The sequence below is a fragment of the Danio rerio genome, chromosome 7 (assembly GCF_049306965.1).
Source record: "Danio rerio strain Tuebingen ecotype United States chromosome 7, GRCz12tu, whole genome shotgun sequence".
Classification (NCBI taxonomy): Eukaryota; Metazoa; Chordata; class Actinopteri; order Cypriniformes; family Danionidae; genus Danio; species Danio rerio.
In genome coordinates this window covers 77,778,109-77,793,526 of record NC_133182.1, presented here as the reverse complement: position 1 = coordinate 77,793,526, position 15,418 = coordinate 77,778,109, and the positions used below count along the sequence as shown (strand labels likewise).

Here is a 15,418-nt window from a genome sequence, read left to right as displayed (position 1 = left end):
CATGCCAAACCTGCTATCATTGTCAAACAATATCTAAGTGTGAACTCTTGAATGTAGGTAAAAAAAGAGACATGATATAATGATTTGTTTTAAGAAAGCTCTAAACATCTTTTTTTGTAATCTCCTCTTTTTCTCAAAGTTGCAGTAACTCAAATACTACTGTAGGTAAAAAAAAAAAAGAGACATATTGTAAAACATTTATTGGCCACTTTATTAGGTACACCTTACTTGTACTAGGTTGACCCTTTTGTTTTCAGAGCTGCCTTAATCCTTCATGGCATAGATTCAACAAGCTACTGGAAATATTCCTCAGAGATTTTGCTCCAAATTAACATGATAGCATCACACAGTTGCTGCAGATTTGTCGGCTGCACATCCATGATGCCAATCTGAGTTACTGTTGCCTTTCTATCTGTAGACCAGTCTGGCACCAACAACCATGCCACATTCAAAATCACTTAAATCCCCTTTCTTCCCCATTCTGATGCTCAGTTTAAACTGCAGTAGATCGTCTTGACCATGTCTACATGCCTAAATGCATTGAGTTGCTGCCATGTGATTGGTTGATTAGAAATTTGCATTAACAAGTAGTTGTACAGGTGTACCTAATAAAGTGGCCGGTGAGTGTATAGTGACTTTTGTACTAAAGCACTTAACATATCTGTATAATCTCTCTCTTGTTTTCTCAGAGTTGCAGTAACCCGTTCGAAGGACATCCCTCTGTTTGGTCCTCTTTTCCCGAAAGGTGCTCGATTCCCACGTTCAGCAGCCTTCCGTGACTTTCTTCTCGCCAAAGCCATCAATGCCGAAAACGCGGCTGAGAAATCTGAAAAATTTCGCTCCATGGCCACCCGAACGAGACAAGAATATTTAAAGGATCTCGCAGAAAACTACGTCACGACAACACCCATCGACTCCTCCACCAAATTCCCTCTGCTGTCGCTAGGCGGAAAACGCAAGGATAAGCTAAAAGGAGCGAAAGGGGCGGAGCTTCACAGTGCTGGAGCGTTAGTTTGGGCTGTGACTGTGGTCCAGGGTGGAGAAAACAGTGTGTCGGTCAGTCTGTCGTGTCTGCTGGGCGTTTCTGCAGAGCTGGTGGTGCTCATCGAGAGATCCACGCGCACCGTCGTGTTTAACTGCAGCTGCCGCGATGTGATTGGCTGGAAGGCTGTGACTGAGACCGGAGCGCAGCCTGGACCGTCGCTGGATATCTTTTATGAAAGAGGTGAAGCGGTGACTGTAACCGTATCCGACAGCCAAGTGGAGGATATTAAGGAGATCGTGCAGAGGCTGGAGGTGAGTTCTGCCAGTTTATTACTATACACAGCGTATATAAAATCAGTATTGAGCACAGCATGTTTTATCCTGGGAATAATATTTCTAAAGGAGCTGTTGACATGGAATTGAAGCAGATTTTGATAAAAATAAAACATAAAAATAAAACAAAACAAATCTGAACAATGAGTTCTGTTTAATAACAGTGAAATGACAGAAGGAGAAAGCGCTGAACTACTGAAATGTGTTTAATACTTTATATAAAGGCTTCTTTGGTGCTGTCAGCTTGAAGACGGCTCTCATGTGGAGAATGAAGCCTCATGCGCTGCTCAGGTGTGAGTCTCTCACAGACTTCAACAGAGTGTCTAAATCTTGATGCTTCTGTGGGTCTCATATAGCAAATCTGAGCTTCATTCTGCATTCTCAATCGGATTCGGATCAGGTGATTGGCTGGGCCATTCTACAGCTTGATTTTTCTTTCTCTGAAAGCATCTGAGATGCTCCTCGGCTGTGTTTTGGATCATTGTCTTGCTGAAATGTCCAACCTGGCTTCATCTTCATCCTCCTGCTAATGTGGATGTTGAACTGAAGCAGCTGATCTTTATTTACACTGAGGAAGGGCAGAGGCTTGCTGAAGACCTACCGAGAGATTTCAGCTGCAGTCTGGGCTTTCACTGCCAAATTACACTTTTTTTTTAGTTTATTTGTTTACAGGGTCAATACACATTAATAAACATTACTGTAAAATGTTTTATAACAACACTTTCTTAACAAATGGAATATAAAAGAAAATTTAAGACGAATATCTTAATTGATTTAGGGCTGAAAATGATATGAAATGTTGACACAGATAGGTAAGGTAATTACAGTGTATAAATGTAAAAATAAAAACAACCAATGAGTGTGCCGTCTGATATTGAGTGGGAACTATGTGAGTACTTTATACATATTAGAGTTTTTCTGACTGTTGTAGCAGTGAAATAACTGAAATCATTCAGCGTAGTGATATGGAGCTGTAATGCGCTCAAAACCAGCCGGGGCTACTGTAGCTGTGTGTTTATCTGAAAATAACGGCACACAGCCAATCAGAATCAAGAAGTCAACATCAACATAGTATGGACCCTTTTAATAAGACTGTTATAACTGTTATTTTATTGTTTAGATTTTTTTATTTAAACGTATGTACATGTATATGTATTTATCTGTGTATTATATCATCTTTGCATCAAATTACAATAAACAAGTTACTTTTTATGCGAGGTGTTTATTGCAACCTAAGCTCATTCTGAAAACGTAGTCCCGCGGACGTTTCTGGAGACAGCGGAATACGTAACGGGGGGTACGTACGGCTGCGTTTATTTTTTTCAAGCGAATGCTGCGGGGCGGTGTGACGCTGTTCCCTTTCGCGCTTGCCTTACCTCCTTGTGGAGGGCTTCCCCGCTGCAACCTGTTTGTCCACTCAGCTCACCGTGTAACGTCGGCAGGCTCGAGATGCAGAGAGGAGTCGACCACGGCGATTTTCGAGTCTGGGTAAGAGCAGTTCCAGCAATCAGGTAAGACAAAAACAGAATCCCAAAAATGAAGTGAACGAGTTTCGTGACAGGGTGAGAACGCGGCGAAATCCGAAAACGCGGTGGAATTAAAAAAAAAAATGAGGGCTTTTATTTTTTTGGACGGCTTTTTGTAAACTGTTTCACGGGTTTAGGGAAGCGAGCGGGCGGGCGGGTGGATCGGTAAAATTGGTTGGGTTCGGGGAAGGAGGAGGGCGGGTCGGCCGATTGGCCGGTCGCGCAGTCAATCATCCGGTCAAGGCTGATTTATTCTTCTGCGTCAAACACCGGCGTAGGCTACGGCGCTGACGCATAGCCCTTCGCCGTGGCCGTGGCCATCACTGACGTGCACCTCTCAAAAATTGTAACTACACGTCGCAACAACGCGTGGCGTAAGCTCTGTGATTGGTCGGCTTGCTAGCACCGTCGAGTCTGGGCGGGACCGAGAGCCGCGCTATTGGCGCGAGCGATTGTTTACAAGTGTGGAGTCCCGTGAAGGAGCTCCGGATGGAAAGTTTTGCTCTGTGTTTACCTCATGGTTAAAGTTGTTGCACGTCCGCCGGTTCCTGCCTCAAAATGAGCGAGTTTGAGTCACTTGTACATCCAGGAAGTGTTCAGAATAGCAAAACAGAAGCGAAGAAACTCGACAGAGAGCAACATTTACACCTCACTGCCCACTAGCGTTTCGGAAGTGTTAATGCAGACCAACAGAGACAGCGCGCAGAAGTATAAATGCACTGCTGCGCGCGATGCCTGCGCCGTGAGTTGCGCCGGTCACTTGACGCAGAAGTATAAACCAGGCTTCACTTGGACAGCGGCCTCCGGTGGGTTCACGTGAGAACAGCGCGGGCGCGAACCGCACTCGCGAGAGGTGTCTGAGGTGCGAAAAAGTGCACAACAGCAGCCTATCGCGGATTCGAGAAAACAAAAACTGCAGCCGTACGTATCCGCCGGGACATATTCCGCGGTCTCCAGAAATGTCCGCAGGACTACGTTTCCACAATGAGCCCAGGTTGGTTTATTGTCTCTTCTGGCTGCCGTTATCAGTGTCACACTATTGTTTTTCTTATTCTGAAAGTCCTGATAACACCATGGTGGAGTTTTTCTTTTATTATTTCAGCAAATAAGATTGTAAAGCAATAATTAGTTGTACTCTTCTATGCACTGCGCTCTAAGTTAACCAACTATGATGATTTCTGCTGCTCGGAAACCTGGAAGTGTAAAAAGGGTCCAGAATTCTTCATTCTAATCAAAACATCTAATGCATTGTTCTGCTGTGTGTGTGTGTGTGTGTGTGTGTGTAGCTGGTGACGCGCGGCTGTGAGGCTCGTGAAGTGACTCCGCTGCGGGACGGTGTGGGTCAGCCGGGGTTTCTGATGAGCGAGGAGGGCTTCGTGACGGAGTTGCAGCGGTTCGGGTACGCGGAGAGCGGCGGGCTGCAGATGGGGGCACGAGTGGTGCGTCTCTGCGGCCGAGTCCTGCTGCACCTCAGCCTGGAGGAGAGGAGTCGACTGCTCCGCACTGCGCAGAAAATCCACATCACTGTCATCCCGCCAGACGAGAACGGGAAACCACGCAGGTGATAAAGCTTATATGATAATAGTAATAATAATAATAATAATAGAGGTGTGAAAATAGTTGCACATATATGCAGGAGTGATTTAAAGAATGGCAGTGATTTTTAGAGAAAGTGGGTTTAACAATAGTGGATATAAACAGTATTGTGCAATAAACAACACCATTATATATATGCGTAGAAACGTGTGGCTCATTGAACAAAGTCAAATACATCTAGAATGCCTTAAGAATGAGTAAATTATGGGATCATTTTCATTTTTTTGTGAACTATTCCTTTAATCTGGTCGGGTAATTTGTCCTCTGACAGGACATTTTTGACACTCAGTGGATATTGTGCTGATTTCAGACAATTTTCTTTAATAAACCATAAACACAACACTGGCACTTTGTGAAAACGACCCACGTATACATTTCTGGAGAGCCAGAATTATGTATCCAGAGCTACGTAAGGCTGCATTTCGTCTTTAAAACGAACACTAGGGGGCGGTTTGATGCCAATAACGGCTTCTTTTCGTGCATTCAGCTGATGGTTTGCCTCCATGTGGACGGCTTTTACGGTGTTACCAGTTTGCCCAGTGGCTCGCCATGTACATTGGTGGACTTGAGTCAACGATAGGGTTCAAGTCTGGCAAAGAACAGTTCCTGAATATAAGTAAAACAAAAACAAAAGGCAAAAAAATAAATTAAATTAACAAGTAAATAACAAGGTGAGAACATGGTAGGATCTAAAACAGTGTTTCTCAACTGGAGGGTCGCGGCAACATTTTCAGTGGGCCGCAGAGTGTGTGGTCAAAAAAACAACAAATATTTAATTTTTAACTTATTTTGCTTATACAAGACTTTTTTTTTAAAATGTGCGAGTGACAACTGTACCGTTTACCATGTGAAATTTAATTTAATTATAGCAACAAATATGTCGAAGCGCAAGTATGACCCCGAATATGTAAAATATGGATTTACATATATTGATGACAAAAAAAGGCTTAAAGCCTCAGTGTGTCAAATGTAGTGATGTGCGCTCACAAGAGCACTTGTAGAAACCAAACATTTGTCGCTTTTAATTTGTAATATTTATATTTATAAGACATTTTGTTAAATGAGTAATAAAATATTGTTTATTTGTAGGTCTTGGTGATTCTCTTATAATTTATCTGTCACCACTTGTGTATGTTAACAAATAAATACAAGTTAATTATAATTCCTAAAATTATATTGTAGTTCCTAAAAGTTTGGGTGGCAGGTTGATGACCATGTAAAAATGTGGGTCCCATTGCCAAACTAGTTGAGAACCCCTGATCTAAAACATGGTAAAAAAATCAGGTGGCTGCGAGGGCTTTTCTTTTACTGGATTGCTTTTGAAAACACTATCGGTTGGGTTTAGGGAAGGCGGTGGGTGGGGGCATCGGTTGGTTAGTTAGTCAGTCAGTCGGTCGACAGCGGCCTCTGGTGGATTCATGTGAGAACAGCAGGCGTGAATGGCACCTGCGATAGAAATTTGAGATCTAAAAAAGTGTAAACAGCGGCCTCTAGTGGACTCGTGAAAAAAAAAACACTGCAAAAAATCATAGCTCCTGGGACGTATTTGACAATCTCCAGAAATGTATACAGGGGTACGTATCAACTAGCCTGGGTTGCATATACAGTATAAGTAGATATGTAAAGGGAGAGATTAATCCTGAGGGAGGAAACAGATGGAGCACATGAATGAAAGACAGACCTCTTTCTATTGTCAACATGTGATATTCAGTCTTACACCAGCTGCTCAGTGACCATTCAGCTCTTCAATTCCTTATTGATACACTGTAAAAAGGGATTAGTTGACTCTACTCAAAAAAGAGAGTAAACTTGTTGCCTTATTAGGTAAACAAAGTATATAAATGATTATAAAAGTTAAGATAAGTCAACGGTGGCTCAGTGGTTAGCACTGTGGGCTCACAGCAAAAAGGTCGCTGGTTCGAGTCCCGGCTGGGTTAATTGGCATTTCTGTGTGGTGTTTGCATGTTCTCCCCATGTTGGCATGGGTTTGTACCAGTTTTCCAAACAGTCCAAACTTATGTGCTATAGGGGAATTGAATAAATGAAAATTGGCCGCGAAAATGAGTGCGCGCGTGTGTGTGAATGGGAGAGTGTATGGGTGTTTCCCAGTACTGGATTGCAGCTGAAAGGGCACCTACTGTGTAAAACATGTGCTGGATAATTTGGCGGTTCATTCCTCTGTAGTGAACCCTGCAGAATAAAGGGACCAAGCTGAAGGAAATTGAACGAATGAACGAAATAAAATAAGATAACACTTTTACTGCGCGTCTCACCACAGTGATCTTATTCAGCCTCCAAAAATGCCCAATATTTTCCCTAAATTCTCTGGAAAAAAACTATTTATTAAGTAATCGATATGTCATTTTATCATATGCTGCCAGCTTCCCTAATTTTGTAACCTTTTGTTGGAATGACAGTGGAGCAATGAGTCTGAGGCCCTGTTTACACTAATGTGTTTTCGTTTTAAAAAGCATAAGTTTTGCCACGATTACGCCATCCGTCCACACTACGCCGAAGTTCTCGAGCGCCGAAAACGGAGCGTTTTGGAAATGCTGGAGAGGCCGTTTTCATTCTAAAACGCTGCTGCTCCGTCTCAGTGTGGATGGGGAAAGACGGAGACATCTGAAAACGGAGGCGGGGCTGCCGACGTTCACCTATCTGATTGGGGCTTTTCCTCAATATTAAGTAGCCCACACACATACTTCAGTCTCGCATCCTCTTCTTGTAAGTTCAGACTTTGGAAGTTTGATCAAGTCTGCAGTCTCCCCCTTCTCAGTTAGATATGGAAAACATACCGAGGACCCGCGTAAATCTTTAAAGGGAACAGTGTACTTTATAACTTCATTCACATCACCCTACGTTGTTTCACTTTCTCAACAATAAAATGTAAACATGATTTAAGGAACTGCCTATTTTCTTTTTAATATTAGCAACTTTACAGACAGCAGAAATGTTGAGGCGTCGTGCTGCATATATGAGCGTCATCTTCACTGTGTGGATATTTATAACAAAACGGAGCCGATAACAACTGCCTCCTTTCAATTTCAGTGAAAATACGAAAAACAGCCTCTCTTTTGCTGAATATCAGTTTTAATCATTGATAATGGGCATTTTAAAGTATAACATACAATAAGTTTATACATTATAGGAAATAAACGCAAGCGATCAGTCAATATACATGGATTAATCATTAACTTATCTTTGCGCTTAACCAAAACACGTTACCTGTGAACAAGTAATAGATTCCAATGACCAAAGTCAGGGAATATGTCGTTAGATAAAGACAACAACATGAAGGAAATATCCCGTTTAGCAAATATAGCGAGATTAGATCCAGTGGGAGACGCTTGATGAGCAGTCCGACTAGCACAGCTCTCATCTGGGTAGAAATGCTGCACCGCTTGCCCGAGAGTGTGAGTGTGTGTGGTCACGTGATGTGCGTTTTCAGCGTTTTGGTGTGGACGGAGAGCAGTTCAGAAACGCTGGGTAAAACGCGAGTGTGGACGCGGATCGTTTTCATTCTAAAAGGCCGTTTTAAAAGTAAAACGCACTAGTGTAAACGGGGTCTCAGATAATCAACACCAAAGCAGAACACCAAAAATAGCAGCGCTGATCTTTTGCACCGTGACTAAGGATTGAAACATCTTGAAATTTCCTCACATCTCAAGAGTTTCTAAGAGCTCTATCAAGAAAAATAGTAGTGTTTTTCTCTTTCTTGCTTGCTGAGAATTGAAACTTCCTTGAAATTTAGCTTAAAAAACAAGTCCTGAAATCTCCTCTTTTTTTTCCAGGAGTTTCTCAGAGCTCTATCAGAAAGCCATCGAGGACGCGGAGAGCAAATCTGGAGAAGGATGTTCGGGTGAAGCCTGGGTTCTGGATGACGAAGATGAAGAGGAAGATGAAGAAGAAGCAGAGGAAGAAGAGGAGGAGAAAGATGAAGAAAACAAGATTGCAGACAGTGAAGCTGTGATGCAGGACCCGGCTGGAGATCAGATAGGGTTTGTGGAGCCCATGGAGACAGACTCGCTGCTGTCTCCACCCAGTTTACCCCTCCTGCGGGCCACGTCTCTGCAGGACAGCATGAAGAGTCAGAGCTCAGAAATCAGCGCCGTCTCCATCACACGCAGCTACTCTCTTGAAGGACACCCGCCCTGCCAGGACATCCTCGAAGGGTAAACCAATCTCTGCTTGCATGCACACAGATTCACATTTACATTTTATGGCGCAGTTATTATAACTACTCTCAAACAGTTATGTTTGTCGTTTGCTCAAACTACTTTTTTTGGGACACGGGGAGCATAGATATATACATTAGATGTCGCCTGGCCTATTGTTGTCTATTGGATGGAATGCGTCAATAGCGCCGCCATCTTGCTACAGGGTAGCGCTCCTTTGAAATGAATGCGGGACCAAGGTACAGTGGAGGATTGTGGCCATCCAAAGCCAGAGATATACACATATCTATGATCGGGAGTTTTCCTAGATGGTAGTATGTAATTTTTTTTTCTAATTACGAAATTTATAATTTTACATCACGTTTCTACATTGGTGGATCAGTGACCGCACGGGCATTCCTGACTGTTACAACCCCTGGGCAGTCTAGGGAAGTGGGTTTGCACACTTGATCAAGGATTTTGTTCAAACAAACACTCAAAGTAATGACCACATACAAGAATTGCTGTACAAATAAAGTGATTTATTACAGGTGGTGATAAGTGAAGCAGCGAGTGAGCTATTTACAATTCACAACCAGAACATAAATTAGAAAGACTGGCTATGGGTGGCGCTAAAGCAAAGAAACAATCAAAACCAAACAGTCTTACTAATATCAAATCCCCGCTAATCTAGTCTAATAAACAATAATGTGAAAAATAAATCTTTAACGTCCAAGACGTCTTACCTAATCTACACTAACTATCCAAAAATACACGGGTTGGCGCTCATCCCCTTCCCTAGTGTATCTCTAAACAGTTGAACTCCTACAGTGTTGAAATGTACATCACGTGACCTACCAGTCTTTCTACCAACCCTCTGTTGGGAAACATGAGGAAAGGGAATGAATGATTACACAGGTAAGAACAGACAGTGACTAAACCAAAATAACAACACAGTGTAAATAAAGTAGTGATGTGACGTTGTGCGCCGAGGCTTCAAAGCATGTATCAAAATAACGATACATCTCGCAGTGAAGCAGTGTACCGGAGCTTGATTCGTTTTGCCATCATCACGTGATCAGTGACGTCCGAAGCTTTATTTTCGCCTTTACCCACGTGACTGCTTCGAATTTTGATTCAAAGGTTTAAACACCCTTATAGTAAAGTGTATAGCGAGAGATTAGGCGTCGATTACATACATTTGTACTGTTTCAAAGCACTGCACCAGTCCCACACACCAGTAATTAAACTAAAATACAATAGTAATTTTTAGTAAAAAGGTTTTGAACAATACTAAAGTGTATTAGCGTATTTTTTTTACAACGATCTTTAAAGAAAACCACCGCATATCGTAGTATTGTCTTTAACAGAGACCATCTGGCGAGCGCATCCTTTTAGTATCAATCACATGGCGTCCTTCTAGAGCACTCGCCTCCCACACAGGAATCGCTGGTTCGATCCCCGCTTGGAGCAGGGCTAATTGTATTATGATAAACTTTTGATTACCTTGGATTTTACCACAGTCGTCAGTTGTGTAATGTAATATATCTTGTGTAAAAACTACAGTAATTGAGTAATTTGTTTATATTGCTGTTGTTGTATTACTACATGAATGAGTTGGTCAGTTGTGAACATTTGACATTATGGCAACACAGTGCTTTCCCACACTTTCACCAGAAGAGGTCCTCATCGAGCTCTGATTTAGAAAGCTTCGAGTAACGAACCTTTTTCCGATACAATTGAGTCGAGCGCTTCACTGGATCAGAAAGCTTCATTTCACCATCACTACAAAATAACAACACAGTGTAAATAAAGCATAAGACAACAAACCTTAACAAAATGGGGGAAAAAAAAAAAAAACGTGTTCAATCAAGTGAGCAAAAATCACAGAAACCAGTAACAAGGTGAGCCAACAAAGACTGACAAACTGCTGCCAGACAAAAAAATATATAGTGAGCTGGAGTAATCTAATTGGCTGAAACTGGAACAGAGTTGTCACAGAGGAACCAATCAGCATAAAGCAGTGTCAGGATTGGTTGCATCAAGTGGATGTGAACCAGCCAATCAGGAACAGCAGTAAGCAAAAACAAGGAAGTGAACTGGAGTGATAAAAAGAAAAACACAATGAGACACATAATAATACAAACATAAATAACCAATACGTGCTGGCACGTAACACTGACAAAAAGCGTGTGTTTGTGTGTACAGAAATGTACTATTCATCCTCCCTGTTAAATTTGATCTAATCATGTCCTGAAACACAGCTCCTCTCCTGCTTTCACTGCTCATACTGACGGAGGGAGCGATTCGTTTGTGAATGAATCCCCCGAACGAATCTTTCACTAACGTTAGCCGACAATAATACAAGTTTCTGGCAGCGCAGCATCTCGTTGTCATATTTCTTTTGCATTGTTTGCTGATTTTATTCAACAAAACTAGCATAAGCCGAGTGTTTAGTGCGAGTTGGAGCTGCTTTGCCGTATGGTGAATGCAGTAAGTGACTGTCATCATCAATAACGTTACCTGATTAGCACAAAAGTTCAGAACATACAAAAACAGAAAAAAACTGAATATTACCTATGAAATGTTCTGCCTTTGTGCTTTGATTTCTTTGTTTGGTCGTTACTACACCCGTAGACAGCGCTAAAGTCCCGCATCTACACGTAATAACACTGTCTTGACTAGTGCGGTTGAATGACATTTGTCCTGGGAGCACTGTACCAATGTGGCGGCGCTATTGACGCATGCTCAGGGTCCCTATGCGATATCTAGTGTATATATCTATGCACGGGGAGAACATGCAAACTCCACACTGAAATGCCAACTGACTCATTCGGGACTCAAACCAGCGACCTTCTTGCTGTGAGGCCACAGTGCTAACCACTGAGCCAACATTGAGACTTTACTCAAACGATCTGCTTTTATATTCCACTGAATGTCGAACGTCGTGCCTGCTTATTGTCCATGAATGCTTCCGCCGTTGAATTGTCATGTTTGGGTGAACTCTCACTTTTAGTCTCCGCTCTAATCCTTTGAAAAAAGCATCGCTGGCAAATTACACAACCCCAGTGTGAGTTAATCTGCATTATGCAACTTCTTTGTATGAGCAACAATATGCATGAGCACTTTAACTGGAGAGCCGCACTCGTATTTATAAGCACAGACAGCTCAAACACATGTGGGTAGTAAGGAGTGTTAAAAATGTACACACACTCTGCTGTTCACACACAAGTCAGCAGCTCTGAGTCTGTTTAAATGCTTTAGTTATCCTGTGCGCTGAATATTTGTGTGTGTGTGTGTGTGTGTGTGCGCGTTTTGTGTGTATGTGTGTGTGTGCTTGTGTTTGTTTTGTGTTTGTGCATGTGTGTGTCTGCTTGTGCATGTGTATGTGTGTATGGGCGTATGTGTGTGTACATGTGCGTGCGTGTGTATGCATATGTCTGTGTGCTTGTACGTGTGCATGTGTGTGTGTGTATGTGTGGTTACGTGTGCATATGTATGTGTGCGTGTTTGTGTTTGCGTATGTGTGTGTGTTTGTGTATGGGCGTATGTGTCTGCATGTGTGTGTGTTTCTGTTCTGTATGTGTGGGTGTATCTGTGTGTGTATGTGTGTGCTTGTGTTTGTTTTGTGTTTGTGCATGTGTGTGTGTGTCTGCTTGTGCATGTGTGTGTGTTTCTGTTCTGTTTGTGTATGTGTGGGTGTATGTGTGTGTGTGTGGGTGCTTGTGTTTGTTTTGTGTTTGTGCATGTGTGTGTGTCTGCTTGTGCATGTGTGTGTGTTTCTGTTCTGCATGTACGTGTGTGTGCTTGTGTTTGTTTTGTGCTTGTGCATGTGTGTGTCTGCTTGTGCATGTGTGTGTGTTTCTGTTTTGTTTGTGCATGTGTGTGTGTCTGCTTGTGCATGTGTGTGTGTTTCTGTTCTGTTTGTGTATGTGTGTGTGCTTGTGTTTGTTTTGTGCTTGTGCATGTGTGTGTGTCTGCTTGTGCATGTGTGTGTGTTTCTGTTTTGTTTGTGCATGTGTGTGTGTCTGCTTGTGCATGTGTGTGTGTTTCTGTTCTGCATGTATGTGTGTGGGTGCCGGTTTTTGTGTTTACATGACTGTTTGTGTATGCATATGTGTCTGTGTGTGCATGTATGTGTTTGTGTGCACGTGTGTGTGTGTGTGTGTGTGTGTGTGTGTGTGTGTGTGTGTGTGTGTGTGTGTGTGTGTGATTGTCTGTGTCCATGTACATGCGTGTTTGCATGCATGCCTGTGTGTGTGCTTGTATGTGTGTATATATTTATGTGTGTGCATGTTTTTGTCTCTGTGTGTGTGTGTGTGTGTGTGTGTGTGTGTGGTTACGTGTGCAAATGTATGCGTGTGTATGCCTGTGTTTGTGTGTGTACGTGTGTGTGTTTTTCAGGCATGTGTATGATAATGTGGGCCTGAAAGGCAACAGCCACATCTATGAAAACCCCGGAGAGCTTCTGGACGTGACGCCGGACCTTATCCTGGCCGTCAAACCTAAAGTGCCTGTGGAGCACGAGGAACAGGTACACGAAATCACCTTGAATTGTTTAAAGTGCATTACATATGATTGTATGATGTCAGTGGCGTAGCGCAAAATGCGGAGGCCCCCCTGCAGGGATCACCGATGGGGCCCCCAGTTTTCAAGGGGGTCGGGGGGGTTTGGGGGCGGCAGAGCCAGAGATATACACATATACACATATATCTATGATCGGGAGTTTTCCTGGATGTTAGTATTTTTATTTTTATTTCAATTATGAAAATTATAATTTTACATCACTTTTCTACATTGATGGATCAGTGACCGCATGGGCATTCCTGACAAAAAGCTTGTGTTTGTGTGTACAGAAATGTACTATTCACCCTCCCTGTTAAATTTGATCTAATCATGTCCTGAAACACAGCTCCTCTCCTGCTTTCACTTCTCATACTGATGGAGGGAGCGATTTGTTTGTGAATGAATCTCCATTATCAACAACTCCTTCACTAGCCGACAATAATACAAGTTTCTGGCAGCGCAGCATCTCGTTGTCATATTTCTTTTTCATTGTTTGCTGATTTTATTCAACAAAACTAGCATAAGCCGAGTGTTTAGTGCGAATTGGAGCTACTTTGACTTATAGTGAATGCAGTAAGTGGCTGTATTAGTATCAATAACGTGACCTGTTTAGCACAAATTTCAGAACATACAAAAACGTAAAAAACTTAATCCTACCTATGGAATGTTCTGCCTTTGTGCTTTGTTTTCTTTGTTTGCTCGTTACTACACTCGTAGACAGCGCTACAGTCCCGCATCTTCACGTAATTGTTTAGTGCGACTGAATGACATTTGTCCTGGGAGCACTGTCCCAATGTGGCGGCGCTATTGACGCATGCTCAGGGTCCCTATACAATATCTAGTGTATACTGTATATCTATGTCACAAATTGAGGAGCGGGGAAAGGAGGCGGAGTGGAGCGACAACGCGGGGAATCCTTCACAAACTGAGGAGCGATCACAAACCGAAAGCGGCGAGAGCGTCAAAGTAGCCAGAAGTCATTCATTTTTTAACGAGAACCGGCGGCGAGAAACAGTGGCGCGTCTTCATTGGCTATGACGCGGTTCGGCGGCAAGCAATCAGAATGAAGTAGTCCACCGCTTGAGAGGTGTTCGGAGAACACAGACCTGTGAACTTTGGTTCCGTCCACAGTTGTTCCCAAGAGTTTGATTATTGCGGTTCCTGGATTTTCAATTTTTGAATATCGCGACGACGTGGGGCCCCCTAATCACGCGGGGCCCCCCCGCGGTGCGTGCCCTGCGGGCCCGTCCGCTACGCCACTGTATGATGTATGAACCTGGTGGTTGAACGAGGTATTGCAGTCCAAATTTTGTTGACGATCTAGGCGCAAAGTGCAAAGCACAGGAGCAAACGCATTCAGGGTGTGTCAGAATCCACTTTTGCTATTATAAGGATGGAAAAATCTGCTTTGCGCCATGGCGCATGGTCTAACAGGGTTGAGTTTATTCTCTTAATGAGTTATAGGTGTGTTTTGAGAGTAAACCAATCAAAGTCTCATCTCCCATTCCCCATTTACTATTTACATGAAGACTTTATAAGTGGAATAACTGAGCATTTTACTAGAGAGAAAACAGTTAAACAGAGCATCTGCAGCACGAGAATGAGCCTCCTTATTCTTTACTTTCACTTTCACTCTCGTGGATAGGGAAACATGTTGTACACAGACATCAATTAGCCTACACATAATTTATTTTGTTTGTTAAGTGCAAAGATTTGTATCAAAACTATTTCTAAATCTCTAATTTCCAGCAAACGAATAAATGAACAATAATAACGAAGTGTGCTCAAAAACCTGAGTTATATCCTAATACACATGCTGTGCCCCATATGGTCTAAAACCTGACAGGTGGACAAATCTAAGCTTGTTTTTAATAAAACAAATATAAATATGCATATAATAAATAATACTTTTAATAATGATAACATCGTACAAAAGTAAATTGTTATGAATAAACTGAAAAAGCCTCCCGAGATGAAGAAGACATGAAGGCAGTGGTTTTTATATTTATGTAGGCTAGAAAATAATATGTTTTGTAATATTTTAATCCTTTATATTTATATCCTACATATATCCTTATTATATCCTATATATATCCTAAATATTTTAATTATTTTTCATATGTAAAGATATTTGCGTATTGCTCTACATCTTGTGTGTATTGAGCAGTGAGAACAACTAACGCGCTCTGCGCTGGACAATAGACCGGCTTTGTTCTGCTCTATTGAAAAATCTATTACAGTTTCTCAAAATAGCAACAC

At 42.3% G+C, this 15,418-nt stretch overlaps 1 protein-coding gene across 21 annotated transcripts in view; it reads left to right on the top strand.

Annotated features, from left to right (window-relative positions):
* Positions 1-15,418, top strand: part of sipa1 (signal-induced proliferation-associated 1) — a 102,751-nt gene that overhangs the window by 68,135 nt on the left and 19,198 nt on the right. For 18 of the 21 annotated variants that reach the window (XR_012382880.1, XR_012382879.1, XR_011016446.2 and 15 more), the window contains 4 exons: positions 690-1,296; positions 4,130-4,404; positions 8,231-8,611; positions 12,998-13,127. Coding sequence is in view for 12 of the 21 variants with exons in the window: in XM_073907594.1 (XP_073763695.1) it covers positions 690-1,296; positions 4,130-4,404; positions 8,231-8,611; positions 12,998-13,127 (1,393 nt within the window). In the remaining 9 variants the exon portion in view is untranslated. Of the gene's footprint in view, positions 1-689; positions 3,081-3,625; positions 4,405-8,230; positions 8,612-12,997; positions 13,128-15,418 lie in introns of those variants that run through there. The other 3 variants (XR_012382883.1, XR_012382881.1, XR_012382882.1) reach the window with 1 other exon arrangement.